The sequence below is a fragment of the Centroberyx gerrardi genome, chromosome 14 (genome assembly GCF_048128805.1).
Source record: "Centroberyx gerrardi isolate f3 chromosome 14, fCenGer3.hap1.cur.20231027, whole genome shotgun sequence".
Lineage (NCBI taxonomy): Eukaryota > Metazoa > Chordata > Actinopteri > Beryciformes > Berycidae > Centroberyx > Centroberyx gerrardi.
In genome coordinates this window covers 11,510,415-11,537,969 of record NC_136010.1, presented here as the reverse complement: position 1 = coordinate 11,537,969, position 27,555 = coordinate 11,510,415, and the positions used below count along the sequence as shown (strand labels likewise).

At 42.7% G+C, this 27,555-nt stretch overlaps 2 protein-coding genes across 3 annotated transcripts; both read right to left on the bottom strand.

Annotated features, from left to right (window-relative positions):
* Positions 1-693: 693 nt before the first annotated feature.
* Positions 694-14,280, bottom strand: acvrl1 (activin A receptor like type 1). Of its 2 annotated transcripts, none has more exons than XM_071906776.2 (11): positions 13,664-14,280; positions 7,337-7,408; positions 5,700-5,729; positions 5,362-5,598; positions 4,640-4,833; positions 4,417-4,516; positions 4,178-4,324; positions 3,744-4,019; positions 3,080-3,277; positions 1,997-2,127; positions 694-1,767 (listed from the first exon to the last, which is right to left on the bottom strand). In XM_071906776.2, exons 2-11 carry the CDS (start codon positions 7,404-7,406, stop codon positions 1,621-1,623), a joined length of 1,530 nt encoding a protein of 509 aa, XP_071762877.1. In that variant the 5' UTR covers positions 7,407-7,408; positions 13,664-14,280; the 3' UTR covers positions 694-1,620. The 2 variants fall into 2 exon arrangements, with proteins under 2 accessions (XP_071762877.1, XP_071762876.1); XM_071906775.2 differs by having other exon boundaries at positions 13,645-14,279.
* Positions 14,281-17,742: 3,462 nt separating this feature from the next.
* Positions 17,743-21,030, bottom strand: ankrd33aa (ankyrin repeat domain 33Aa). Its single transcript, XM_071906801.2, has 4 exons — positions 20,764-21,030; positions 20,449-20,578; positions 20,214-20,354; positions 17,743-18,560 (listed from the first exon to the last, which is right to left on the bottom strand). The coding sequence occupies exons 1-4, from the start codon at positions 21,016-21,018 to the stop codon at positions 17,743-17,745; spliced, it is 1,344 nt and encodes a 447-aa protein (XP_071762902.1). The 5' UTR covers positions 21,019-21,030.
* Between the last annotated feature and the right edge of the window lie 6,525 nt (positions 21,031-27,555).

Below are 27,555 nucleotides of genomic sequence, written 5' to 3'. Positions count from 1 at the left end.
TACAAATCAAGGAGGTCATTATAAAACAAGACAACCATTTTGAAAAAACCCTGACATCCTATTCTTATGAAGTGGTTGCTGGAATGAAAGTAAAAACATATTATGGGTTACTATTAAATTTATGACTCATCTGGAGACCTGACAAAAATGCTTACAAATAGTTTTGGTTTTGAAGATAGAATCTTTGTGCTTTTGAAATATTTTTAAAATATTTTTTCCCTCTCACAAAAGGATGTATAAGGTGTCTTGAAAAACCGCTGTTGGTTTGATAGACCGGAGTTTCTGCAGTCTTTCCTTGACATTCCAAAAAATTTAACAAATGACATGTTCACTTTAGTATTTTTGTCTTTTTATGTCTATCTATCTGACTGTTTGTATATGAGTATAGGTCCTGTAAAATATTATCAATCCACTACTGCCAACTGCTGTTGTTACCTTTTGATTATAGCTCTTGGTTGTTACAAAATATTGATTTAAACCCCACTGCTAAATAATTTTATAATGTTGAAATTTATACGAAAAAATCTGATCCTTTATCAAAACTGATTATACTGTAAATCTCCCAAATTAAACTGTACTAAGCATATGGATCACTGTTTAACTATAATCTGATGACCTCTTCTGGACAATGTGGGAATTGCAAACATTAGTGGTTTGAGAAACTACAGTACTGTGTATTAAACAGATTTGTAATCATTTGATAAATACAATCCTTTATTCAATATATACAATATAACGTGTCTGTTATTTACTTTTAAATGGTTGTGATTGTCTAAACTGACCACTGCAATCGTGATAGTAATTCTGTGGCATATACAAATGTAAAAATGATTTTTATATAAAATATTTATACAAAAAATATAATAGAAAATGATTGTCATTCTTGTGTAATAGAAAATAATACCCCCTTTGAAATAGGTTCCATATTTACAATAAATCCAATGCTGATATAAGACTCCAAAACATCACTGAGCATGTAATTAGTTAAACATTTCCCTTATATGTAGTAAAGACAACCGAGGTCTTCCTTCTCCTCTCCTTCCGGCTCACAGTCATTTTCTGGGGCATCACTCATTATGGGAAAACCCATTAATGCATTTTCATATCAGAGAAAGTCCAGCATGACGTGCTCCTCCTCTCCTCCTTCGATAAGAGCATGAGTAATAATTGTGCTGTGCGAGATTCTCCGTCCACCCTTCCACTGGGGATTTACACAATCACAGATAAATGATTGTGTAGGTAGAAAAACAGCCCAATAATTGTGCTGTGACGTCTATTCTAGTCCAGAAATGCTTAATCCAAAATTTTATCAGATGACCAAAACAAAAGTGGAGAATACCTTCATTGGAATCCAAGTGATAACAGTTTTCCTTTAGGGACCCCTTGGTTTAAGGCACCGGAAATATGGCAGATGAAAAGTAGGCTAGGCAAAAAGAAAAAAATAGCCCTGGGTGCTAGACAGTCTAGACAAAACTGCTGAAAGTCATATGGTTTTAATAGAATGCAGTGACTATGTGAGTCACTAGCTCAGAAAATATGCTAATGATGCTGTAGGAGTATGGTAGAAAATCCCTTTTAGCCTTTCAGTCTCGTGTCCCTTTTGGAGTTCGGCGCTCTGGTCTAGAGGTCCCGTTTGAGTTTCTCGATGGTGTAGTCGTTGTCATGGTCCAGTTTGGAGAGGGTCTTCCTCACCCGCAGGGCGGTGAGGCGGGCGGGGGGGCTCTGGAACCAACACTCCTTCATGATCTTCACTATGGTCGACAGGATCTGGATGCACAGATAAGACAAACATCAAATACCACAGTAAAATCTAACGTGGTATTCCTCTCTGTCTATGTGATGTATAGCAACATATTATGTGTACATATGTGTACTTGTATTTGAAAGTATTATGAGTCACAAAGGTCAGGAGAGGTTAATAACGAGTGATAACGTACTGAAATTTTGCGCAACATTGGAAAATGTGCATGTGTGTGTGTGTCACCAGATGGCCTACCGGGTGGGAATGCAGCCTGTTATGCAGACTGGGCCTCTGCTGGTCCACACACACCACCTTCTTCATCTCCTCAAAGCTGGGATCTGAGGGCACCACGTCAAAGAAGGGAGGACGGTACTCTTCCACGATCCCTAAAACAACACAAAAGAATGAAAGACTCAATGTGCCGTTTCCTCTCCAATTCAACAGAAGAACAAAAAACAAACTATCATAACAAAGACCTTGGCTTGGGGGACTCAAGGGGAGGGTTAGGTGGGGAAAAATGCAGACTGTAGCACTTAACATTGAAAAGAACTAGAAAACTTAAAACTGTGGCGATGGAGGCATTATCTACTTCAGGATTAGATAACCAATGACCAGTTATGGTTTGCCTCCTCATATATTTGCAGAAAGATAGATTTCACTTCATACAAGGACTGAAATAGCACTCTTGGAACTCCAGATAGGCTCAAGTGGGAGTTCTGTAAAGTATGTTTGACTAAACAAGAGAGCAGGGAAAGATACCAATGCCCTGGTGATTACACTGGGACGGAGTTCTGCAACTGCAAGGCCTGCTGATGTGTATGTGACGCGCACGCAGCTACATTTATGTGTGTGTTTCCTTCTGTCTGTACTATGTGTACGTGTGCGTTTTTGCGCGCACATTTACTTGCATCTGAATGTGTGTGTGCACGGGCATCTGGACTATGTGAAAGTGAGTGCTGACACCAGATAAGACTGTTTATAATTACTGCAGCGCTAATCATGAGAGAGGATAGTCGAGACAGACACAGACTCAGCTCCGCGGCCCAGACGGCCCAGCTAGGAAAACACTGGAGTGCTGAGAGACATGGGGCGAACTGCCTCCTACACATGCTCCACCAGAACCAGACAGACGGGACAGGGAAAAGACATTCTCAACATGAGGAGTGGATGGGTCATACATCAGTGTATGAAGATACCTTGATAGTCTGTGAATCATTTTCCACCTGAGATCTGAGTCTCTCTAATCCACCAGGTCAATGTACTTAATGTCTCCAAATATCTCTGAGGATTATTGCAAATGCTCAAAATTCCCTTCGGCTGTCGTCTCTCAGCGGTTACCATTGACGATGGTCCTGCGGGTGATTTCCCAGAAGACCAGGCCCAGGGCCCAGATGTCGGTTTGCTTGTAGGACTCAAAGATGTCCATACGAATGCTCTCATCCAGCACCTCGGGGGCCATGTAACGCTTGGTGCCCACACGAGGGTTGTTGCCCACATCTAGGTAGTCGCTGGACTGAGAGTGTATCACTGCCAAACCTGAGGAGAGAGTAGGGATAAAGCAGAGATGCAACCTCTTATTTTCCAGTGTATTACCAACTTCAATTTAATTGTCCACAGGGGAAAACTATTTAAGTCAGCATTAAATGGCTATTTTGTCTCCACACATTCATTATAACTATTAGCAAGGACTGGAAAACAAATTGCTGTTGTCTGGTAAAAAAGTTGTATCCCCAAAATGTCAACTTTTCAGAAACAGCCTTGTTTTTAGCTTGATGACAATGCATTTTTCAGTATATCCGATGTGTTTTGAAAAGCTTTAATGAAACCAACGGTTGTAGAAGTTTCTCAATCCATCGAGGAGAGTGTAATCATTCATTTTAGGTTAAAACATGAACATCATCAAAACTGGAGTTACGAGGTTTTCACCCAACAACCACAAAATATGGCTAGAAGTCCAACACATTAATTAACGCATCGTCCGTTGCTTTCTACAATCCCTCACCCAGGTCCGCGATGCAGCACTGTCCATTCCGCTTCACCAGGATGTTTCGGCTCTTCAGGTCTCGGTGGGCGATAGCTGGCTTGCCCTGGGAGCTGAGGATCTCGGTGTGGAGGTGGACCAGGCCACCGGCCACAGACAGGCACATCCTCAGGCAGCTCTCAGGATCCAAGCTGCTGTACTGCAGGAAGTCGTAGAGGGAGCCCAGCTCGTGGAAGTGGGTGATGAGCCACAGCTGGGTGCTGGAGTTCTTGGACGTCATGTCAGAGGCTATGAAACCTAAAGGAGGAACAGAAGACGGTTATTTTACTATCCATCCATCTGCTGACACTTTTTGGAGTGCTACACAAATTGTATTTATCAATCCTGGACTAAGTGGTGACAGGAACTGGGTGGGAAAAAGATTCATTTCTTTGGCCTGGATTCTGCTTCCATACCCAGTATGTTGTCGTGTCGGAGCTGCACAGTGTTGTAGATCTCCGTCTCTCTGAACCAGGACTGCTCGTCCCTAGAGGAGAAGATCTTCACTGCCACGCTCTCCCCCATCCACGTTCCCCTCCACACCTCCCCGTACCTGCCCTTACCTGGGGACACAGCGACACAGCTACATTACATCAGATACAAACATGTTTATGAGACAACTGCGAGTAATTTGGTGGTGAAGAACTAAACTGACCAACACACTCCACCAGTGAGATCTGTCTGGCCATAGTCCTTTGGACCAGATAGGGCAGTCCTGTCCCACTCCCTGATGTACAAAACTCATCAAAGATATCCTGGAGAGAGTGTGATAGATAGATAGACAGACAGACAGACAGAGATAAATGAGATATGAGAACTCTCTTTTGAAAACCTTTTAATAGGATTCTGTCTAATGTCAAGTGTGTAATGACTCTTACGCCGTATGTGGGCTCATCTCCACTGGGCACCTTGAGCATGGTGACATCATGGTCCTCGGCGTTACCCAGTCTGCAGTGTGTCCGCCGGGAGCGCAGCCACAACACCAGGCCGCACCCACCCGCAGCCATGATTAGCAGCAGCAGCAATGGCACCGCTATCCACAGTACCACACTCTTTGGGTTTGGAGGCTTTTCTAGATACACATATGCATTCACGCACACAGATACACACTTTTGAGTTTGGGAAACCAGTTGAAAGCACTTGAATACATTGGAGAGGGAAGTTCTTAGTTTGTTTTTGCTTAAAAGTAGACAAACTAGTGGCATGATTACAGTATGTCCTCAGTCATAAAATGAAAGTGAAAGTGAAATTGTAGTGCCAGTCAAATGATGATGTTTACCCTAACTGGCCACAAGGGGGAACCAGCTACCTACTAGAGGGAAGCTTTGAATCAGATCAGTCTCAGAGCGAAGACCTTGTGCATAAAGCATGTCAACCTTGCAGACTGACATCATTCAGTCCTCCAAGCCCATTCTACAGTGCAATGCACACACGATGTGTCCGGTTCATAGACAAATATAATAAAAACGCTGGATGTGCACTGAACTGTGGGATGAGCCTGGGGGACTGAATGACACAAATCCAGGAGGCTGAGTGCCACACTGGTACTTCAACTTCCATGGATCTGAAATATTGTCAAGCAGTGGCTTTGGGTACTGACCTGTACTTGGAGGTGGAGTGGTTAAGGCGTTGCACTTGTCCTCATTGCAGCAGTGGACAAATAAGCCCTCAAAGGAGGTGTAGCACTGCTCCATGCGGTTATTATTGGAGAAGCAACCCCTCTCCTCATGGCCATGCACCTGGGTGTAAAAGCAGATGTCTCCTCTGCAAGTGCCGTTCACACATATGCTTTTTGTGCTGTCGCACATACACAGCGGCTTCCCATCATCTCCGGACTCTGAAGGAGGAGGAAATTCACACCAGACAGTGTTGACAGACAGACAAACAGATGCATCTCCACACACATGAGCACACACAGACAAAAAGTGAGAAACTTACCTTCTGGTGATGATGCCAAAGATGACTGATCTGAGAAAAGCCAAGAAAAGCAAGTCAAAAGCAGACACTCCGCATCATCTTTCAAAGATCACAAGTAAAGTGATAGGCTATACTTGTAAAGGGACCTCAGCTTCCTCAAGGGGAAACCCTAGTGGTAATAGAGAGAGATATGCTAACTACATTTCCTGGCAGCCACAAGATATCGCAGAGGTGAGCAAGGCTACAGAGGCTGTGTGGTTAACCAGCAGAGATATTTTTGGAGAAATTATACGGTGTGAGTGCGTGTGTGTGAGAGAGATAGAGTGAGAGACAGAGAAAGGTGAGACAGCAGGAAACAGAAAGAGGGGAAAGACAGAGTAGCAGAAAGAGGCCAAACTGGGGAGCTGTGTTCATGGCGAATGGGGGACTTTTGAAAATGGAAATCTTCTGCCTGTACAAGGGGTGAGATATATGTGCAGAGACATTTAGCTGTATTTTCTATTCTTCTATTCTTCTATTATTCTTCTATTATATTTTTCTTGATACTTATTTTTCCTAAGTGTTATGTTTATGCTGTGGATTGTGCATCCCTGGTATTAATCCGTACTGAGTGGGGGAAGCTGGTATGTTGATTTCTCTTTGACAGTGACTTCTTGATCATGTGTTTTTCATATTGATTGAATAATTAATTGAACTGTATGCATATATGTATTTAAGTGTCACTTCCGCTTTGAGCAACACAACGCTGATGATGGCTTATTGCTGAAACGCGTCCGTCGTTTGTGCTCTATAGCTGCCCACTTAATTAAAAGACAAAAGGACATTATGAGTGCTGGCTTTTCTTTCTTCATATATTAATCTTTGGCCGTGCACCTAAGGAGGATTTTTTGATCGAGTTGTGCTCGCACTCGGCGGAGTTTGGAATGGGGGACTTTTCACATCCAAAACTCTCCTTGCTCTCCAGGACTCTGTTTCAGCATCTTGGTACTAAGATCCTCTTTGTCTCACATGGACATGAGATGATCTGAATCCCAAAGTGCGTTTGGGAAACAGGGGAAGGGTCAGTTAGGAGAGCGTGAACTCACGGGCACAGCAGGAAGACACAAACTTCCTCTCTCCTATTGTTCCCATGACCGTACCACCAGAACATCTCCACTTTTGCAACCTGCCAATTCGGCTGCGCACTTGTGGCAGCATAAAAGTAAAAATGTGTACACACATACGCACAAACAGGCACAAACTATCCCATGGAAAGTCACGCACACGTATAAATTATACACCCAAGCAACACAAACACACACATAATATACAGGCACATAGCAAACTCTACACAAAGCTCTATCTCCTTGAAAACACACATATACACATAAGTAAAACTCTGTGATAACACCTACAGAAAAACTTTCCAATCCACAAATGAAAAGAAAACAAAAGAAAAGAAAGAAAACAAATGTACCAGCCCTGACACACAAGCTTTGAAAAAGACAGCCACATATTTGTCTAAAATGCTTAATTAATGGGTGAGAGGAATGTTGGGAATGCTCCTTACTACAGTGAACATTGTTTACATCAGGACTCAAGTGTGTGTGTGTGTGTGTGTGTGTGTGTGTGTGTGTGTGTGTGTGTGTGTGTGTGTCACTGTGACTGTGTTAACTCACCTGCATGGACAGCAGAGATCCACAGAAACACTCCACCTAGTACTACTGCGAGCAGAGCCGAGCTTCCCATCTCTGTGACCCAGAACACACAAACAAAACATTTAATTATTAAAACTGATATAATGACATAGTGATTACGCAATCAGTGTTGTTGCTTTATCAGAAACTGTCATGATGATAAGCCAGAGGTTGAATTTGGGACATTACGAGAAAGACGGGGTATTTCTCTAAACGTTCAACTGCTATGTGAGAAGATTTTAGTACTTCAGATTTACAGACTATAATCTGTTTGCAGTGTATATGAGCAGCCAAGCCAAGCAGCGGTTGTGGTGTTAGCATCTCTGCCCTGCCAGGCCAAAATGGCCTCCGCAGCAGCAGCAGCAGCAGCAGCAGCAGCAGCAACAGCAGCAGCAGAAGAAGGCGACCAGCACAACCCTGATTCTTCAGCGGAGGAAGCTATGAGGTCAAAAACAACAGTGGCAGGGTCCAGCCTGTCTGCCTGCATTGTAATTGCACTGGGTGGGAGAGGGGGCTTAGGGGAAGGCTGCTGTAACAGCAGTCTGTCCGACCACTTAGTGTGTATGTGTGTGTGTGTGTGTGTGTGAGAGAGACTGTGTGTAGTGCTGTGCTACCCAGGCTCCAGGCCTGTCGACTCCTTGACTGCCCCGCTTGCAGAGTAAATATTGATGGCTATGCTTCCTGCCATTGAGAGGCCCCACCCGGCTGGCCTGCGAGACTCAGGTCTGCTCATTGTTTAGGGCTGCGCTGCCGAGGGTCACGCAAGCAGGAGGGCCGTGACAGAGGGACGACTCAACCATTCTTACTGCTGGAGCCCCTCTGCTGTTACCTGACACCCAGGTGTGCTATACTCTGTAATGTTCCAAGTCATTCAATTTGAAATATGACACAGGTGACAATATGTATTTATTGAAAATACTAATAAAGACCATGATGAGTGAAATAATAACTGTAATAGCACGAAACAGTTCAAAACTATCTATAGTGTAACAGATCCTATGATATTTCTTTTATTGCGGTATATACCATATGTACAGGAGGCCTACAATGGATGCACATGGTTATGTTTTAAGGCTAGATGTTTTTATAAGCCACTTGTTTTGTTTTTTTTGTTACGTGCCTAAATTAGTAATTTGCATCTCTTCTTTTTGTTATCATCATAATTTATCAGTTATTTTGTAATCATGTTGCTTCTATGTTTCATCACTGAGGAATTAAATAAACTAAAACAACAATGACAATTTATCCCGCCAGCTTTATAAATTAAACTTTCTGAATAAAAAGCGAAAAAGCACTGAATGAATAAAAGTCAGCACACATGACACCCCCACCACACTAACTGACACTCTGACACTGAGCCTTGTAGTTTCACATCTCCTGTGTCATAAAATGGAAAAGCATAGTCATCTATATATTAGACATGGCTGAATCACCAGAATGGCAAACTGTGTTCACCTCTGCTCTCCTTGTGATGACACCTATTGCTCAATCCATTAAGGCTGACACATACTATGCTATAATTACATGCTATGAAAATCTGTGCCTGATTACAAATCTCTGCAAGTAAACGCCACATATTACAGTTGTATGATTTTACAAGCGTTCAGTTCAGTACTAGACTATGGGGACAAAACATACTGTATGTCAGTCCTAGACAACACAGGGGAACAGCATCTCCCTCTAGATGCTGCTATCATAGTGCTTTATTATGTGTGATAGTTTTTGAATGGTTATTTGTGAATTGTATTAGCACCTCCATGTGAGTTCATGAACAGTCAACCATCATACTGTGGTCATAACACTCACTATCATTTTAAAAACCTAGTCTAAAACCCAAATGCAAATTTCAGCAATGTGGACCCTAATATTATTTCTTTGTGTCCATGGTTATAATTGCTTTCTTCATGCTTCTTTTGTGCTTCTTTTTTTCTTTTTTAGATTTTGGATAGCTGCTGTTTGGGAGTCGGAGAGAGCCATGAGCAGCTCAGCCGGCTAATGAAGTTAGGCACCACTTTTAGGGTTTAGGGTTAGGGTTAGGGCTAACCCTACCGCTTTTATTTGACACTGGATTTGACCAAGTCCTACTGGCAGAATCCCTTGTCACTAGGATCCAAGGAGAAAACGGCCTTCTCAGTCTGTGCAAGTTGTGCCAATTCATTACATTTCGATTTGCGTGGTAGGTGACGGCATCATATGCAGCACCTGAGTGCTGTCCTGTACTCCTTGAGGACAATCTGAAGAAGTGTGCGATTGGATACTGTATCTAGGGTGCCACTGTGGGCAAATCCGCCCTCAGATAGATGAGAATTGCCACTGCAGCTTGCACTAGGCTGAAGTCCAAAAAGAATGTGAGGTGGTTTCTGGGGCTGGCTGGCTACTACTGGAACTTTCTAACAGTCTTCTCACAGCTGACCAGCCCTCTGACCGACCTGAAGACGCCTCAGATCCTGTCCAGTGGACAGAGCAGTTCCTGCTGGCTTTTAAGTGAAAAAGGCGTTTTTTGGTTAGAGGGAGGGCGCTCCTGCACTCCCTTAACTTTTCTCTCCCTTTTGTCCTCCAGACTAACATGTCAAACAGAGGGTTTGGCGCCGTTTAATCCATGGAAGTATTATATTATCTGGAAGTAGGGTATCGTTTGGCCCCTTTTCCAAATGGCACAGAAGTGCAGAGAGATAGGGGTTTATGGGTGCTGACATATTGCTTCATGGAACCATTTTTCGGCCCAGAAGTTTCCTTGTGAACGTGCCTGAGCTGTGAGGGGGAGGGGGGGGGGTGGGGTGGTGGCGGACTTCAGGTAGTATTCACCAGTGGAACTTAACTTGCTACTGATCCTACCTGCGCTGCAACGTTAAATTGGCTATTGCATATGTAGGCCTACGGTAGCAGTTACACAACAAAGCTTATCACAAACGTTGGCATTGTTTGATAAACTAAATACCTCACTAGTTAGAGTCTTGTATAGAGTGGTAGAGCAATGTGACTCAAGGCATTCATTACATTTTCAGTTCATGTGTTGGCATGACTGAAAACATGTTGTAACTAGATAAAGGAGTATTGAGTTATAGCGGTTGTTCACTACAGACATCTTTGCTCCTCTGCTTTGACTGGGTGCACCTTGACTGCCCCCTTGGCTTTATCCCATGAGGTAGGAGGGGTGGGGGGGTGGACAAAATACAGCATCAAGTGGGCAGTCATCACCCTCTGTTACTACCTCCTGGGGCACCAGTTCACCCTCTGTTCAGATCATGCCACGCACCCTTCTGCAGCGCCACCACATGAAAGAAGCCAAAGTGAGGGTTACTTGTTGGTATCTGGCTTTACAGCCTTTTAATTTGAAAGTGATCCATAGCAGCAGAGATGGTGGTCGCTGACTTCCTCTCCACTCGGGGGAGTTGGTTGTTGGCCAGACGGCGCCCTGGCCTCAGTCAGGCAGTAGTGGTATGTGGCAGGCGGGGTGGTGATCGAGCATCGGTTGGGAGGCGGAGAGAGCCAGGAGTGGTTCAGCTGGCCAACTTGGTGCACCTGCAACTAATTTACCTTTCCCTTAATACATGTGCGTTTTAGTAGACGCATAGATGCAGGAAGACACATGACCACACATCTGAAAGCCTGGGAAGGACATTAACTTTTGCTTCTTCTCTTGCCTAAAAAGACCAACATTGATACCGGCACAGGTGGAGTGGATTTTGCACTGTTGTGTTTAACCTATTTGTTGGTACCAAATAACTACAGACTGAACCAGAGAACAGTTCTCCAGTGTCCCTCCTGGATAGACTGAACATTGTCATAAAAATAAATACAAAAAAAAAACAAGAAATAACCAAAACATCTGGTGGCATCTACAAATCTCTGGGTCAGATAATGTCTGAGGCAGGCTGTATTAACTCATTTCTAAAACGGGAAAACATTCTAACAACGTGAAACTATAGCCTGGCCATCGCTCGCTATTAAGAGAGACCAGCACTGCTTAAGTATTCCTGCTTTTATGCACCTAGCTAATACAACAAACTACAGGAAACTATTTAATTCATCTTATTAATTTCATTGCCACAAGTTATGTTAGCTGTCGTTGAAGGGTAGCAAGAGGAGTACAACTGTTTAATGTGAATGTTTCTGTTTTTTTTAATTGCTTTGACCATTGTGGTGTGATTGAGCTTTTCTTTCATTTCCTATTATTTTTTGCTTTTTTCCAAAATATACATTTCTTGATGTGAGAATTCCTTTTCAAGTACATTTAATGTACTTTAAACTGTATATTTATTTTAAAAATATATGTCTTGAAGATGAGAACATGCTCTCAGTGGAATTTCCCATTTAAATCAAGGTGTCAAATTAGTGTTGAAATCCTTGCTATCTGTTCTAGATTAGTTTATTTCCATAACACTATTTCACATGTGACATCTAAGTCTGATAAATATGTGTCTGACAACGAACCTTAAACTTTGCTGGTACTGCAGAAAGTTGTGGGGCTCCAGCTCAACGGATGAGAACAATCCACTCCACTCAGCTCTAACATACAAAAACCGCAAGACATATTTCACCGAGCAGCAAAGAGTGAGTGTTTCCTGTATCGTGTAGCCTTCATGTCAGTGGTGGTTAATCTGTGGGTCCAGCGGAGGAGCAGCATAAACACAATTCCACCCACAGAATTACCTTATTCTCAATGGAGGAGTGCAACTGTCTGTAATTTCTCCTCTAGGCATATTATCCTCCATAGGGTCCTGAGATAGAAGGGAGCTGTAATCACATTCTCCATCGTAGGCTGACTGCTTTAGACTCCAGCACACTTCCTCTCTCTGCTCTCTCCTGTTTGTCTCCATTCTGTCCAATGCTGCGCCCGTGTGACCCGGGGGAAAAGATCCATTGTCATCTCTTCCTCTCATCTACAGCGTTTTGACTTGGGGAGGCAGATCTCTCATTCCATCTGGATGACTGTGTGGTTGGTAGTGGTCGGAGGAGGCACGGCTATAGCCAGCTAAACAATAAAAGTCACAGCAGCCTCCAGCAAACCCCTCCATTGGGCCTCAGCAGACTTTTTCTGGAAAGTAACTTTGAGCAGTGTTACTGTAAATGCTGCTATCATGTGGCTTAGCTGGCAAGACATCTTCACATTCATCGTTTTTGATGATTGCTAGCCACAAAGTTACGATGAGTGTGTGCTTTGCGTATTTTGTTTTCGTAAAAACCTTAAATCGGTAATCCACTGATTGTTGTGACTGTCTGATGAGAGACTGGAAAGACTGATTGTATCTTCATTTCACAGACAAAGCTAGGCTTAGCAGGTTTTATGCCTCAATTACTGCATGCTCTCACATGCATCCTGAATGCATGTCTGGGAAAGAAAAGGACAGATCTCCCCAGTTCAACAGTCACTTGATTTCTTTTAGTGCCACAAATAGACTTCAGACATGCACACAAATGGGTCTGTGGTACTTTGGCTCTAAACAAAATTAAAACTGATCAAGAGGTTTGGACAGACCCCCATGTCTACATTTTACCAGCAGCATCTACCTGGAAACAGTCCAGGTGACTTCCATCATGGCTTACAAAACAAAAGGCATAAACCTGTGTGTATGTGTGTGTATGTGTGTGTGTGTGTGTGTGTGTGTGTGCGTGTGTGTGTGTGTGTGTGTGTGTGTTCAGGTGGTTGTGTGGTATTTCAATGCAACTTGAGTCATATCTTATCTTCTATTACTCGTGCCAATACTTTTAGAAGTATTTAATGCTTATCCAGCAACGTCTTTTTTTTCTCTTTTTTTCTCACGCACCAGTTCTCCTCATCGCAGGGGGTCTAAACTCACCGACCCCACATGTTTCGAAAGCCTGGGCCTGCCACAGTGTAGGCTATAGGCGAATACATTACACTGCACAATAAAACATCCAAGCAATTTCATTTATCATGGCTGCCCTAATGGCAAAAACTGCTGAAAAGAGCTGAAAGCTGCAGCATTGTTAAAGAGATCATTTAAACAAGACAGAGGAGGAGGTAAGAACAACAAAAGCATGGGTAAATGTGATAAAGCTGCAGCCTCCATGTAATGTATAATAAAATAAACAGGGATTCAATCGTATAACCCCTGTTTAATGCTGTGCTTTTGACCTTCACCACAAACCAGGTAGACCCCCCCCCCCCTCTCTTACACACCTGTCGTTCACATCTGGAAACACGTGGACTAGGCGACCTATAAGGTGCTTAACGGTAGCTTTAAATTCAATGTTACAGACCACATCTTAGTCTATCAATTACAGCATATCTTACAAAACAGAAAACTGGTGTTATTCTACGTTACCTGGCTGTTTTCCACTCGCCTTTTCAACTTGACAGATGCACACGCCGCACGTCTCCCATATCAAAGTTGGGTCGGAGTATCCTTTTAAAGCCTATTTGTGTTTCAAATACATGGAAAGTACATCTAAAACAAAAATATCTCCATTTCAAGAGTGGAGTGAAGCGTTTACTTCGTCGAAATGATTCAATTACAGATGTTTAATCCAGAAATCTCACATCCTTTCCTGCTTCGGTGACGACCAACCGCCGTTGTTTTACGCACGACGCGCGTGAGTTCTGGTAAAGTCCGTCTGCAATTTTCCCTTTACTCCGAAAATCAAAACCAAACAGTCAGTCTTTCAGGCTTGCCACAAAGGCTCTAAAATGTCTGAGTTGACCCCAAGTAAAAGGGATTGGCGACCGTGTCCCGGCCGGACGACGCGCGGCGGCGAGCGAGCTGTATCTCGGTCCAAAATCTGCACTGATAAACCGAAAACACGAAACAGAGGTTTGGATCCAGACCAGACTTCTTCCGCTTTGAGAACTTCACAACTAACGACTCGCGCTAAGCCCTGTCTCATTAAGTAAGAGCAGTTTTTTTCCTGTCTGTTCCCGATCTAAAGGCAAGATTACAGATTTTTAAATAGTATACAGTTTTGTCCCACCCCTTATTGTCTCGCACAGGGTCTGCCTGCCTGGAATGTGTTCTCATAGCGGTTTTCCTGTTGCTTGCAAACCACTCATTTTCCCTTTTCCCTTGTGGACTGCTGTCTATACTGCAGTGGGAGGAATGTGCTTCAAAGACATCACTGTGATACGATAACGCTTTGTGATAAAACCTCTAAGCAACCTTGAAATCTTTGCTCTTTTTTTTGAACCACAAATGTTATAAGTTAAGACAATATTTTATCCATGATGGGGGCTGCATAGTTTGTCATGCTTGTCGGCAATAGAGGGCCTTAGTGGTAAACTGATGCTTTTATCTTGTAAGACATTATTTTCTCCTGCTCACTTTACTGCCCCTGTATTTCTGATACATTTCTAGGTATTGTAAAACCTAACTGTCCCCTCTCCAATCAGAGTACAGTCAATGTTAAAGGAGACTGAGCTGAAGTTTTCATGCCTACTGGGAATGAGACAGAGCAACAAGAGACACCAAGACAGTCAACTGAGCAATGGAGGATGACATTGAGGTCAGTGGTGCTCAAGTGCCTCTCTATTACGGCATGCCAACAACACATTGTGCTATTATAATGGTCAAAATGTTTCTTACAGCATGCCAACTATACATTGTGCTATAGTCAAAATTCCTAGTAGCAAATGCAGAACTGTTCCCCTGACAGAGAGATTTGTCTATGTGGGAGCACTTAATTCAGCCGAGACAGAGTGAGATGTCTTCATGTGTGTAATATAAATTCCCCTCCTTGTTCTCAGGCTCTGTAATCTCTCCGCTTCTGGCCTGTGGCTGCAGACACAGCTGGGAGCTTTCACATCAGCTGTCTAGCAGAGAAGAGGGCAAATTGTTGTTTTTTTTGTTTTTTTTAAATCAGTATTTATTTTTCTTTCCCGTTAATCTCTGTGATTCAAAGACCCTCTCTTTCTCAGCGTTTTTTTGTTTTTTCAGCACAAGCTTGACACAACACACTGCTCCATTCCCTCGAGGTTTTTCTAAAATGCTTTTTTTGTTTGTTGCGCAATCTCTGAGAGTAGGGGAAATGTAATACTGTTTCAATAGAGCCATTATTTTATCCTGTGAGTTATTATTCAAAAGCAGATAGTTGATAAAAGAAGCCTTGTTTAATATGAATTTTAACTGCCTTTCCACTTTAATACCACATGTAAACTGACCAGTCATTATTTTAGTTGTCAAATAGACAACATGGGAATCACAACCATATTTGTGTTGAGTTGAGGCACATTCATAGGCCTAGCGCTTCACAGTGTGATTGGTAAGACTTTACCTCGTTCTCAACATATATAAAATCCGGTCCAGTGTGTGTGTGTGTGTGCGTGTGTGTGTGTGATGTACATTATGAAGATGTGTGTTTACAGTCTGAGGCCTCACAGTCTGGTTTACTGTGTTCCTTCATCGACCTCTATAGTGGTATTTATTTTAGAGCTGACTTTATATCGACATGTTCCCCTCCTGCAAAGAGGAAGTGAGCCAAAATACTGAAAACATACCGTGAGAATCTCTCACTGTGTCTTCCATGGGGGAATGAACAAAATATGCTGTTGTCAATCATTTCTCAGTTTTTGCAGTTGTGCTATAGTTCTATATTAGTAAGTGGAAAGTTTAGACCATTATGAAAAACCTATACAATGCACAAACAGATTTCCATCATACATAATCCAGTTTCATCCCATCAGACATAGAAATTATAATAATTCAATCTAATATTCTTTGACTCATCTAAGTAGCCATGTCCAGTCTTCTTCATCCTTGTGATGCATCTCACAGGCTTTTACCCCTTTTCACCACACATAGAAAACATTGATTGTTACGTAATGATGCTGCACATTGGCTTAAAAGATTACCGGCCAGGGTCATCAGCCGCCCCATGTCACATCTAGAAAGCTCATTATAGCCTAATAAGATCAGAGGCAACTATCATGAAACCACATTTATCCAGGTTACACACCAGATGAAAAGGATCAGTCACAAGGCTAGGAAAATGTTTAATTTCTAGTATGTTAATAATCTGTTTACTCTCTTTTCATGTAATAAGAAAAATCTTTTGGGGAGTTGTGTATGAGCAGGGTTGGGTAGGTTACTTTAAAAATGTATTCCTTTACAGTTACTAGGTGCCACTTCGAAATTGTAATCAGTAACGTAATCCAAGAGATTACCAAAACTCAGTCTGATTACTTTCAGTTACTTTCAGGTTACTTTACCATGTTTGAGGTATTTGCCATATAAATTTACGGTACAGATAAGAAAAAAGTGAAAAATTACAAAGTTCGGGAAATTTATTTCAGGTTTGCATACAAACAGATTTTCTTCTGTGCTGCATTTTATAGAGATGTAGATCACCTGCCACTATTTAAATGGAGTTTCTCACTTTCAGTTTACAATTCCCAGAAGTAATCCTTTAATTTTTCACAAGTATCTGTAGTGAGAATACATTATTCTTCATGTAAATAATGGAATACAGTTCATTTTTTTGTATTAGAATATAAAGTATTCCGATACAAATGTGTATTGGTATTCTAGTTATTCACAAATTGATTCCTATAAAAGTCACATTTTAACATGTTCTAATAAAAATTGGACCACAGAAGAGACTTCTTGCCTAGATAGATGTAATTTGTGATGCACAGCACCTTGATACTGAATGTCCACAGTATTGTTAACCAAAAAATTCCTGAGCAAGTTTAACATTAAATACAAATTATTTCCCTGCTGTGCATAGGTAACTGAGCCTCATCAAAACTGAGGTGATGGCTGCCACAACAGACCGCTCCTTTGAGAGTCTGCTGACTGGAGTGCGTAGAGGAACAAAACACACAGTTTGAAGAGGGTTTGCCTCTGTTTCTTCCGGTTAACAACACACACACACACTGGTCTTTTGCATGAACTCTAGCAGTTAAATTCATTTGCTGAAAGTCCTTGCTCATATAAATAATTTTTTGGCTATTGCTTTGGTTTCATTGCTGTTAATTAACATACCGTGATGGCACTCTACATGGAAATTGTTCACAATTCTCAGTTTGGTAAATAGCTTCCCAAACATTTTTGTTTCTCAAAATAGATTCCAGGTGTCCATTTTCAATATAACTTAACTTTCCCACATGAATTTATCTACAAATCCATCAGTTAGAAGTTGAAACAAGGAATAGTCTAAAAAATGTTCATGAGACATCACCATGCATCCCCAAAGCCAAATAACACTTAGTCAAAATAACCTCTTCAGCTTTCCAAATACATCATGTCCAGTGAAGTTCAAGCCATCCCAGTCTCACTTTTATATCCCAAGAAAAGAGGAGTAATCCATCAATAAGTCTCAATCGCCAACAGCTCATTTCCAAAAAAAATGTTTTTGCATTTTGTTGTTGTGCTCATCCCTTTTGCATGGCATTATCACATTGACTCTCTCTCTGTGGAAAAGAGATAACTGGCTTACTTTTTGCTTGACTTTTTGGCCTTATTTTTATTCCCCTGCTCTTTTTCCTTTTCAAGCTTCTTCTTCTCTTTCTTTTTCTCTTCCTTGGCCTCCTTGTACTTCCAGACAGGCGGCTCCAGGTAGCCCTTTTGCCTTTTCTTCTTTTTCTCTTTCTTTGGAGTGGGCTCCCCAGACTTTGTCACCTCAATCTTGGGGATACAGCCTGAGGGGAAGATGCTGTTCCTGCTTGCCATGCTGCGGGGAATGAAGCTTCTCACGCCGCCCGAGCCCATGTTCTCCCTGCACTCTAAGTCTTGGCAGCAGGACGTCAGAGACACGGAGGCGGCTGACGCGGCGGAGGGGCTAGCTGAGGTGATGGAGCCGTTGCTGTGGCACACAGAAGTCTCCTCCAACTCCTCGCTGCTGTGCTTGGCCAACAGTTCAGGAACGGCCAGCCGCCGCTTGCCAATCTCTGGGGGGCTGGTAGGGCAGAGGGGGCGGCAGCCAGTTGCCACCAGGGGGCTGTGCACGCTCGTGGTTATCCGCACCATATGGTCCATGACCCCGTTGTCTTGGGGGTCCTGAGGGTAGCTGAAAGTGAGGGTGTCTTTTAGGCGCTGGGTGAGCTTCTGACTGGTTGTTTTGGCGGTGATGGCCTTAGCTACCAGATGCTTCAGCTCAGGCCACTCAGGGATGTAGCTTTCACAGAACTGCTCGGCGACAGGATGAGCCTGCAGGCGCCGGATTCTGTTCAGAGTCTCAAACCTTCCTGTCTTCAGGATCCAATCCTTTAGGCCTCTCCCTCGGACCAGGTCCATCGCATTCATATCTGCACCTGGACATGAAAAGGTGAAAACAAAGTAAGGAAACAAGTGAATATTCTTGATATTGAAGATTCTTGTTATATGAATGAATCAATTGGTAATTCAGCTCAATAAAATTACCCCACCATGTGGTCATTGTTGGAACACATTTGATTCAATAGATGCAGAGCATGACACTTGAAGAGATAGACCAGGCCATTTCACAGCCTGGCAAAATAGGATATAGTTTTTATGTAGGTGAAAGCAGAATACTGAACTAGGCCAGACAGGGGGAGGAGTCCCACAGCTTTGCTCTGAGGCTTCGTTTAGTTGTAATAATTTGACTGAACCCATTAGTGGATAGAAGGACTCAGTCGTGTCTATTTCAGAGACTAATTGACAATCCACTCAGTCAATAATCAAGGCTTTACAAGGAGTGTGAGGATTACACAAATTAATTTATACCCCACATTTGGCTCAAGTTTGCCTACAAATAAGACTAGATTGTGGATTGATGATGTTTGCAATCTCTCTTTGACATAATTGAATGATGAATAGGAGTGAGTGGAATTTTTCCATTGCTACCCTAAATGCTTCCTTTTTTAAATGTTTAATCCCTCCAGCCCAGAGAAGGACCAGATTAGCTCACAGATCAGGAACAAATAATGTCCTGGTTCACCCTGTACAGCACTCTTTCATATTGATTGGTTTTAGTAGTGCTTTGCTATACATTTTCCTGTATGGGTTAATGAACAGTATACCACAGTTGTCGTCCCAACAAAACGTGGCTGTTACTCACTTTCATTTTGCTTCTGTTAAGTCTGAAAGTCATACTTCCAACTCTTGTACTTACTAACGCCTTGCTTGTGAGGTAATGTTTTTTTTCCTTGCTTTTTTATATTTTTTCCACAAAAAATATTTTTTCGTGTTCATAATTAACCGGTAGAGCACGAACCATTTAGGCTAAGTTCTAACTGCAGCGGCACAGGTTTGAATCCGGCCTGTCCCCTTTACTGCATGTCACCCCCTCTCTCTTTTCTGTCTCTCTCTCTACTGCAACTGTCCAATAAAGCAGAAATGACATATAACCAATCTTAAAAAAAAAAAAAAAGTGGTGGTGCGTCATCATTTAAACAGCCCTCTATATGGGAAGTGGACTGTTCATGGGGTTATGTTGAGGTGAAAGGCCACAAAAAAGACAGTGTTGCAAAAAAATCCACCATAAGACAGAAATGATATAGGCTATGTCACTGGACAGTTCAGTCTAGAACTGTGTACATGAACAAGTCTCAAAGCAACAAGAGAGACAAGTATCTTCACACAAAACTTCCTGGATCTGCTCTATTGACAGTGAACAGGACCGACTTTGAAGACACTGTGACAGTAGTCACAGTAGTTTGGGTGTAAAAAAAAATTCAAACAAACATAATTTCCTCTTGGTTGAGACGATCAAGTTTGAGGTCTTGTTTTTCTGGGTTGCAGCTTTAGCCTAGAGTTGTTCATGTTCACAAATATTGATTGTGCAAGATAATAAAAATAGCTTCTGTAAATTCTGTTCTTCCCCGAAACCACTAGATCTATATCATCATTCTCCATCTTTAATCTATGCAAGAACTATACTTGTTCCTCCTGTCTGAATGTATTTGAGAAACACTGTACAGTGTATGAGAGGTCTTGCCTCTTACCATGCATGAACAGGGCGGACACACACTCTTCGCGGCCCTGGAGTCCTGCCTTGATGAGGGCTGTGAAGCCACGGGGGTCCCTCGCCTCGGTGTCCACCCCAGAGTAATAGTTAAGGATGTAGTTCAGAATGGTGATGAAGCCTGGGTGGGGAAAATGACATGTTAGTACGACAGGCTGGAATTAGTTTGGCAAGCTAGTTGCGTAATTGCATGGTGTACATGGTGTTTAGCATACCTGCCTGGGCAGCGATCATGAGGGCAGTGTTGCCATCGGTGTCTTGGTGGTTGATGTCTATTAGTGGACATGTGTGGAGCCCGTACACAATGTCTACAAAACCCTTGCTCACAGCCAGCATCAGGCCATTCTGATGGGGAACAAGTTAGAGACAAAAAGACTTTCATAAGGCCACAAAGTATTAACGGTAGAATGAATTCAAGAAGGCAAGCAAGCAGCATTCTGACTGTGTTGCCTTTTGACCCAGACAGAAAGATTTCCTGGGATATGTCAGAGCCACTTTGCTTATTGAGCAAAAAAAGAGAAATTTATCACCCTGCCGTTGATGTCCAGCTCCATGACCTCTTCCTTAGTGACTCCTCTCTCCAGGATCTTGCGCAGGGTCGAGGCCTCATTCCTTGCACAGGCCTCGTACAGCGTTTTAGCCGGCTCTCTGTCTTCCTCATTTTCATATTCGGGATACACAGAGTCATCTGAGAGCAAGCTGTCCGAGTCAGAGTCATCAAAGAGGATGTCGCAGTCGTCAGACGGGCCGGCGCCCAGGTCGGGGTCATCATTTGCAGTGGCCATGGGACCCACTGCTGCCAGGGATCACGCCGGGGAGACAGGACTGCTGGACCCCAGACACAGCCACATCTTGAGGGGACAAATACCAGATGTTGTCATCATGGACACAAAACATTAACTAACTGAGTTTTATTTGCAATCAAACTTTCTAAGAAGCTAGAAAAAAGGGAGTCATTACAGAAAATGAGTCCTTTACATATGCCAATTCCTTGATTTATTTGCCATGTCCTTCTCAAAAAAAGGTATTAAAACCCTTGTGAGTTTGCTGTATTAATTTAGGAATATGTTTAAATCGATATTTTTTTTTTTCGATCCATGACTAGGCTACAATCAAAATACTGGCTGCCCCTGAGGTCAGCGCCTTAAATAGATCTGGCGACCTGAGGACGCCTGTCGTACGGACAGTAAGACAAGATGTCCAAATGAGGAGTTTCACCTCAGGGCCGTCCGTCAGAGCGGCTGATCCGTGCAAGGCTATGATTTACAGGATGGGTAAGCTGCCTGTATAACATGTTTTTGTAGATGTTTGATAACTGGCTCAGCCCATTATAGAACAGAGGGAGAGAGAGAATACGGATTGTGGCTCTACCAGCGGACAATTGATTTCACTATATCGAATAAATTAAGCTCACAAATGTATAAAAAATCTATATGTATGAATAGAATGATAAAGAAAGAATAAAGAAAAACTGCATGAAGATGAAATAATTCTGCCAAAGTTCAGCCTATGAAAGTTCTGTGAATGAAGGCGTAGTAGGAGGAGTGTTCTGGGTTGAGAAAGGCCATATGGTGCCGGAAGCAATGGGAGGCCAGGCGAGCAACAGCATCTGTCATGGTGGCTTAACCAAATCACACTCTGCTCCGCACTGCAAGTCCACTGAGGTATCCAGCAGTTTAGAATTTACATTTTTGTGTACATATATAGATCACTTACTATACAAATGGCATTGAAATAGACTCTGAAACCCATGATAACACTGTTTTTTGTCTAGCCTAAGACAAAAAACATTTTGCTCCAAGGACTGGCTAGATTTAGTAATGTTACCACATGATGCTTCTGTCTTTGCAGACGAAAGAGAGAGAGAAAAGTGTGTGTGTGCTTGCTTGTTTGTGTGAGTGTATTGTGTGTGTGTGTGTGTGTGTGTGTGTGTCAACGATGAAGCAACTGCGGGAAAACATTGTCAAATCTGTCCAGTGTGGGAATGAGCATTTCAGTTCTCAAACTGCCTTGACTCTGCATTCTACTACATCACTAGACCTTCTCCAAACTGTGTTACTATCCTTGGACACAAATTCACACAGACGATTGTTTGCACAAATTAGCTTAGCATCAGCAAACAATTACAAAGTTATTAGGGTTAAAAAGCCTCTTTTGGGTAAGCTCTTGTTAAAAGCCAGATGGAAATGCTCTACTCCTTTAATCCCACCAGCCTCTGTTTTTATTCCATTGTTGTTGTTCCTTGCAGAAGAATGAAGATCAGTATCACACAAAACTCCTTTCTCCTCCTCCTCCTCCTGCTGCACAAACACACAAAACTCCTACTTTAACTCTGCTATTGTGTCCTCCACTTCCCGCTGAGCAACACCACACAATCTGCTCAGGTTTCTTCCTCTGAATCCTAAATATGAGTTGTGTCTGCTGTCTCTCTGAACTCTGGAGTGAAGATGTCGATCAGACAGAAGATAATGTGCAGCCATTTGTGCCAAAGCAGAAGAAAACAAACAAATAGCATGAAATTAGGATCAAAATCTCACCCTGAAATGAGTGTCAGTCCAGTCCAGGTTTAGTCCTCTTCTCTTTTTTTCTGTTGGAATTTTCTCTTGGCGGTTAAAAGCATCCTCATGTATTGGATCCGCACTCTTCCTGTTGGCTCTTGGTAGAAACTGGCTAAGTTCCCCAAACTGATTCCAGCTCTTGCCGACCCCCTCCCTCCATTCTCTCCTCCTGGCCACTTAGGTTGCCAGATCTGCCCACAATCCTCCCAGGTCCCAACATAGACTCTGCTGTCCTAAGTCAGGCAACATGCTCTCTCCCTCTCATCCCGATTACAGGAGATTTGAGGATTAAGAGGCACAAACAGGCAGCAGCCAACCTTGCCTTCCTTGCAGTCTGCTGAGTTCGTCTTACTGCTCTCTCCCTCCTCTCTCTCTCACTTGTCTCCACAGCTTTCTCAGGATCTGTCCATCCCCAGCTCTCTCTCTCCGTCTGTTGTGTCACAGCAAACCTCTCTAACTGTCCAAAATGAGTGCTGTGATTGAATCACAGAAGCTATGGCTCCACAATCTGCTGTGCTGGTGAGGACTCCCTGCCTGAATAATCCCAGTGTGTCTGTGTGACAGGAGACAGAGGCTTGCCCTGTTGTCCCATGGAAATCCATTTGCTGGGACAACAAACTGACCCTGCTGTTACTCTAAACCAGGGGGCCTTTGTAATTATTCCCATGACAGGAATGACACACACAGACATGCATGGAAACGCATGAACACACTGTGCTGTGTGCACACAAATGCAAAAATACTATGCGCGCGCACACACACACACACACACACACACACACACACACACGCACACACACACACTGTGCACCCAGACGCTGTAGGCCTACATTATAGGGTATCTTAGAAAACAGGCAGACTTCACAATCTGGACCCAAAATATTTTTCTATTGCTCTAACATTTGTATTGAACAGACCTAGGGGGAGTTCATAGGAGAGTATGCATGTTCTCCTATTGTATTCTCCTCTTTTCAGGGGCTACATTTACATCGATTGAGAATTTCATTCTTCGCCCAATTACCCAAGTAACCAAGTTTGGGGTTGATGCAAGTAAATGTCATAACTGGGTTAGAATAACCCAGGTAAGCTCATACTCCAACTATGAGAAACCAGGTTATGTTGCCTAGCTTACTCCAATATAGAACAGGTTACTGTGGCATGTGAACATCTTACTCCTTCACAATTGGTTTTCAGCCTCTATGCGAATGAACTATGGCTTTTCATATAGTTTTGCTTTGTGGGTGGGACACCACAGGTGGACAGGAACATTCTGTTAACTGGCTTCTTCATAGCAACAGGGACACTCAGTCACATCAAAGGGTCATGTAAACAGCTTACCCCGAATAAGAATTTAACCGGAGTATGGCCAATAGCCATGTTACCCTGTGCATGTAAACTAGTGTTATTAACAGCCCCGTCTGTTATAGGGATACAGCCTGCCCCCTTCTGACTAAACTGGGAAGTGCAGTGCTGGGACACGTGCACCTTGCACCTCTGTGGTGTAATCAACCAGATATTCAGACAATCCCTGTCTAAAATATCTATAACATCACTCCTGATAAGAAACAGCTGGCTACAACTGCCCTCTACCTAACCCTACCCTCCAAATATAGCTACAAGCTTATAAGAAAGCACATCCTGCATTGAAACTTCATTTCTCCACCTGGAGTGAGTGATACATATTAACAGGTAATTACCAAATACTGTATATCACCACTGTAAATGAATAATATATATATCTATTTATACATTCAAATCTGTTTATTGTTTTTATGGGCAGTATAAAAAAATAATGTCAAGAATATATAATTCATAGTCAATTATACCCTTTTACCACCCCCCCACCCACTTCCTGACCCCCCACGATTCCCTGCGTAGCATTACATGACAGTCAAAATAATAAATTACAGCTGTAGATCACTGTATTGCCTGGTCTTGCCCAAGTTAAGCCACTGTGACAAACTGGACACTCAAAAACACTTTATCCTGAGACTGATAGTGGCTGACCTGCTGTGAAGGGTTAACCAACAGAGTGATGCTGTTGATACCAGCTGAGGCTGGCACACCTCCACGGACATAATCCCACTCAATCCCATCAAATGCCTCAGCCAATTGCTTATCAGGGACGGCCTCTCCAGCTCTGCACCGTCAGATCCAAAGCATGGCATTAGCCTCTCCCATTATTCAAAAGGCTCTATGTTTAGTAACAAAAGCCTGAGTTAGGTCTTCTTGACTCCTTACCGGCTTGTGCTAGAGGGGCGTGACAGCATGCTGGGAGACACAGTGAGTTATGGCTTATGAGAGGCCAAAACAGAATAGAGGTTGAGAGGAAGTCAGACAGAGGAAAGGGAAGTTAGCTTGGCACAGAGGCATGAGAGGAGGGGGGGTCGGATCAGCAGAGAGAGAGAAGACTCACAACCTGTAGATTGACCAAAACATGTTGTTTAGAGGATAAAAGTGACTAAAGACAAAGACACACATTCTCATATATGATAAATAACCAGTTTTCCCTCCATGCTTTCTTAGATATAGAAAGAATGATCCAGCTGCTCTACCAGATGAGGGCAGCAGAGCACACTCACCCAGCTCCAACAGTTGGTTTGTGTTTATCTTCCCAAAATAACAAAAGTCATTGCACTTGAAAATCAAACAGATTTCACATATGAATGACTAATTTGATATATGTGTGACAGAACATTTGATTCAGATTCCCAGCTCCTGATAATAGCCTACTCAAAGTTCCCTTCCATGACCGCAGTTATTTTCTTGTCGTTTGGCAAATTCCTTTCAGTCCTTCAGAGTTCTTCACTGCAAAAGTCTGGTTGTTATTTTTTTGCAGTTGATGGTTGTGCGCCAGTCCAGCTTCTCCCTAACCACCACAATGCCCAGCAGAGGCCAGGGAAGAGGCTTGGGAAGCGGGGAACTAAGTTTAGCAAGCAAACTGATTCTAAAGACGGCCATGTGCTGAGCTAATATTAGATCGCTGGCAGTCTTTCCAGAACTAGTCTTACTAGTGCTTGGCTCAGACTCAGAGAGCATCTGCTACATTATTTCCAGCTATGTGGCTGAAAGACAGGATCCCCGTCCTCCTCCGCGCAGCCATAACTCAGCCTCTTGTTCTGAAGAGTCTAAAAAGTCTCCGGCCATCAGCGGAGTGGAATGAGCCCACTTGGAGGAAGAAGACATAAACTTGACCATGCAAGGCAAGGAGGAGATTTTGGATGAAGGGAGAGTAATCGCAAGTGGAGGCTTGGGGTGTTTGTGCCTTGGCTCAAGCCCAGGTGAATAAGGAATGAGCAACAAATATATTTCTGGATAGACATATCGGCTCTCTAAAGGGGGTGATTCATCTCGAGGGAGTGATTCAGATGTGTCCACAATGAAAGGGACTTTACTCTTGACCTGGTGCTAATATCTGGTGTAAGCCCTCTGGTCTCAGTAAGGTCAAAACAATAGACTTCTGTATGAACACAAAGTAGCTGTTCTTAAGCTTAGTGTTCCCACATGTCCTTACATCTTTACTCCACCTCTGCTTGTCAACTGCTGCCACTGACTTTAATACTACTGAGACCTGCTAAAGTCATACTGAGAACATTCGACTATTTTAACAGCACTTGCCTTGCTATTCTTGACTCTATTGCTATTTTTAAAGATAAAGTGAAACTTAGAGGTTTGCCCTGGCTCAGTGGAAACACCTGGGCCACAAAGAGAGAAAGTAGCAGAGCGGAATGTAAATGGTAGTAAAATAAATTACAAGTCCTCCATGACATTTTGAAAGACCTTATGTCAAAGTTTCAGAGGGTGGTTCTCAGTTTTATTTGTTAGAAGGGCAATTTCTGCTGAATTCAAATGTTTTGAACCTATTTCTGCCTTGGTCCTGACACTATCTCATATGAAATCCACTACATGCCTCCTTGATGATGTTTCTGAAAGAAGTGTTTGATACAGTTTGTCCTAGTATGGACTCTCTGGCATCGGACATTTTCCTTTTCAGTTTTAAGCGTGCAGCCACTCCTCAGAAAACCAAGCCTAGATCCTTTGAATTACAGCAATTATCTCCAAACTTCCATTTTGAGAAAGTTGTCTCTACTCAATTTATAGCTTTCATGAGAATCATTAGTACATCTCTGAGAAATTTCAATCTGGTTTTAGAATAATGCACAGCATTGAGACTGAGTCATATAGATCACACACCCTCAAAAGAGAGTTACAAAATGCTTTACAAGATAAATAAAAATGTGGACAATAAAGAAGAAAAAGAATGCAATAATAAAAGGCTAATGCACAGAATGATTAAAGCAATAATAAAAACAAAACTCTGAGTTGGCTAGTCTGATCTTGTTGGGCAGGTCATTCCAGATCTTAGGGGCTCTCATGGAGAAAGCTTGTCTTCAGCCTAGACTGTGTATGACCAAAACCCTGGTGTTTAAATCCCAGAGACATATAGGCACTAGTCCAAAATATGCCTTAAAGATGATAAGTAACATTTAAAAAAAAACAATCCTAAATTGCATTGTAGCCAATGAGGTGAAGCTGAAATGGGGGTGAAATGCTGTCTCTTCTTAGTTGAGTCTGGCTGCAGTGTTTTGGACCGACTGCAATCTGGAGACTCTGCTGGGTGAGACAGGTGTACAGGGAGTTACAACAGTTGAGATGAAATAAAAGCTTAGATCATAGTTTCCAGCTGATTAAAAGAAAAACAAAAGCTCTAATTTTGGAAGTCTCCCGAGTTGTTGAAAACACGACTGCACTGCAAAGCTTTCT

Coding starts and splice junctions, on each gene's coding strand:
- ankrd33aa (XM_071906801.2), bottom strand. CDS start 21,018: ATGGCCACTGCAAATGATGACCCCGACCTGGGCGCCGGCCCGTCTGAC. Junction 20,355..20,448: donor CATGATCGCTGCCCAGGCAG/GTATGCTAAACA, acceptor TTCCCCACCCAG/GCTTCATCACCATTCTGAAC. Junction 18,561..20,213: donor GTCCGCCCTGTTCATGCATG/GTAAGAGGCAAG, acceptor TTTCATGTCCAG/GTGCAGATATGAATGCGATG.
- acvrl1 (XM_071906776.2), bottom strand. CDS start 7,406: ATGGGAAGCTCGGCTCTGCTCGCAGTAGTACTAGGTGGAGTGTTTCTG. Junction 4,020..4,177: donor CCGACACGACAACATACTGG/GTATGGAAGCAG, acceptor TTCCTCCTTTAG/GTTTCATAGCCTCTGACATG. Junction 2,128..3,079: donor CCGCAGGACCATCGTCAATG/GTAACCGCTGAG, acceptor GTGTTGTTTTAG/GGATCGTGGAAGAGTACCGT.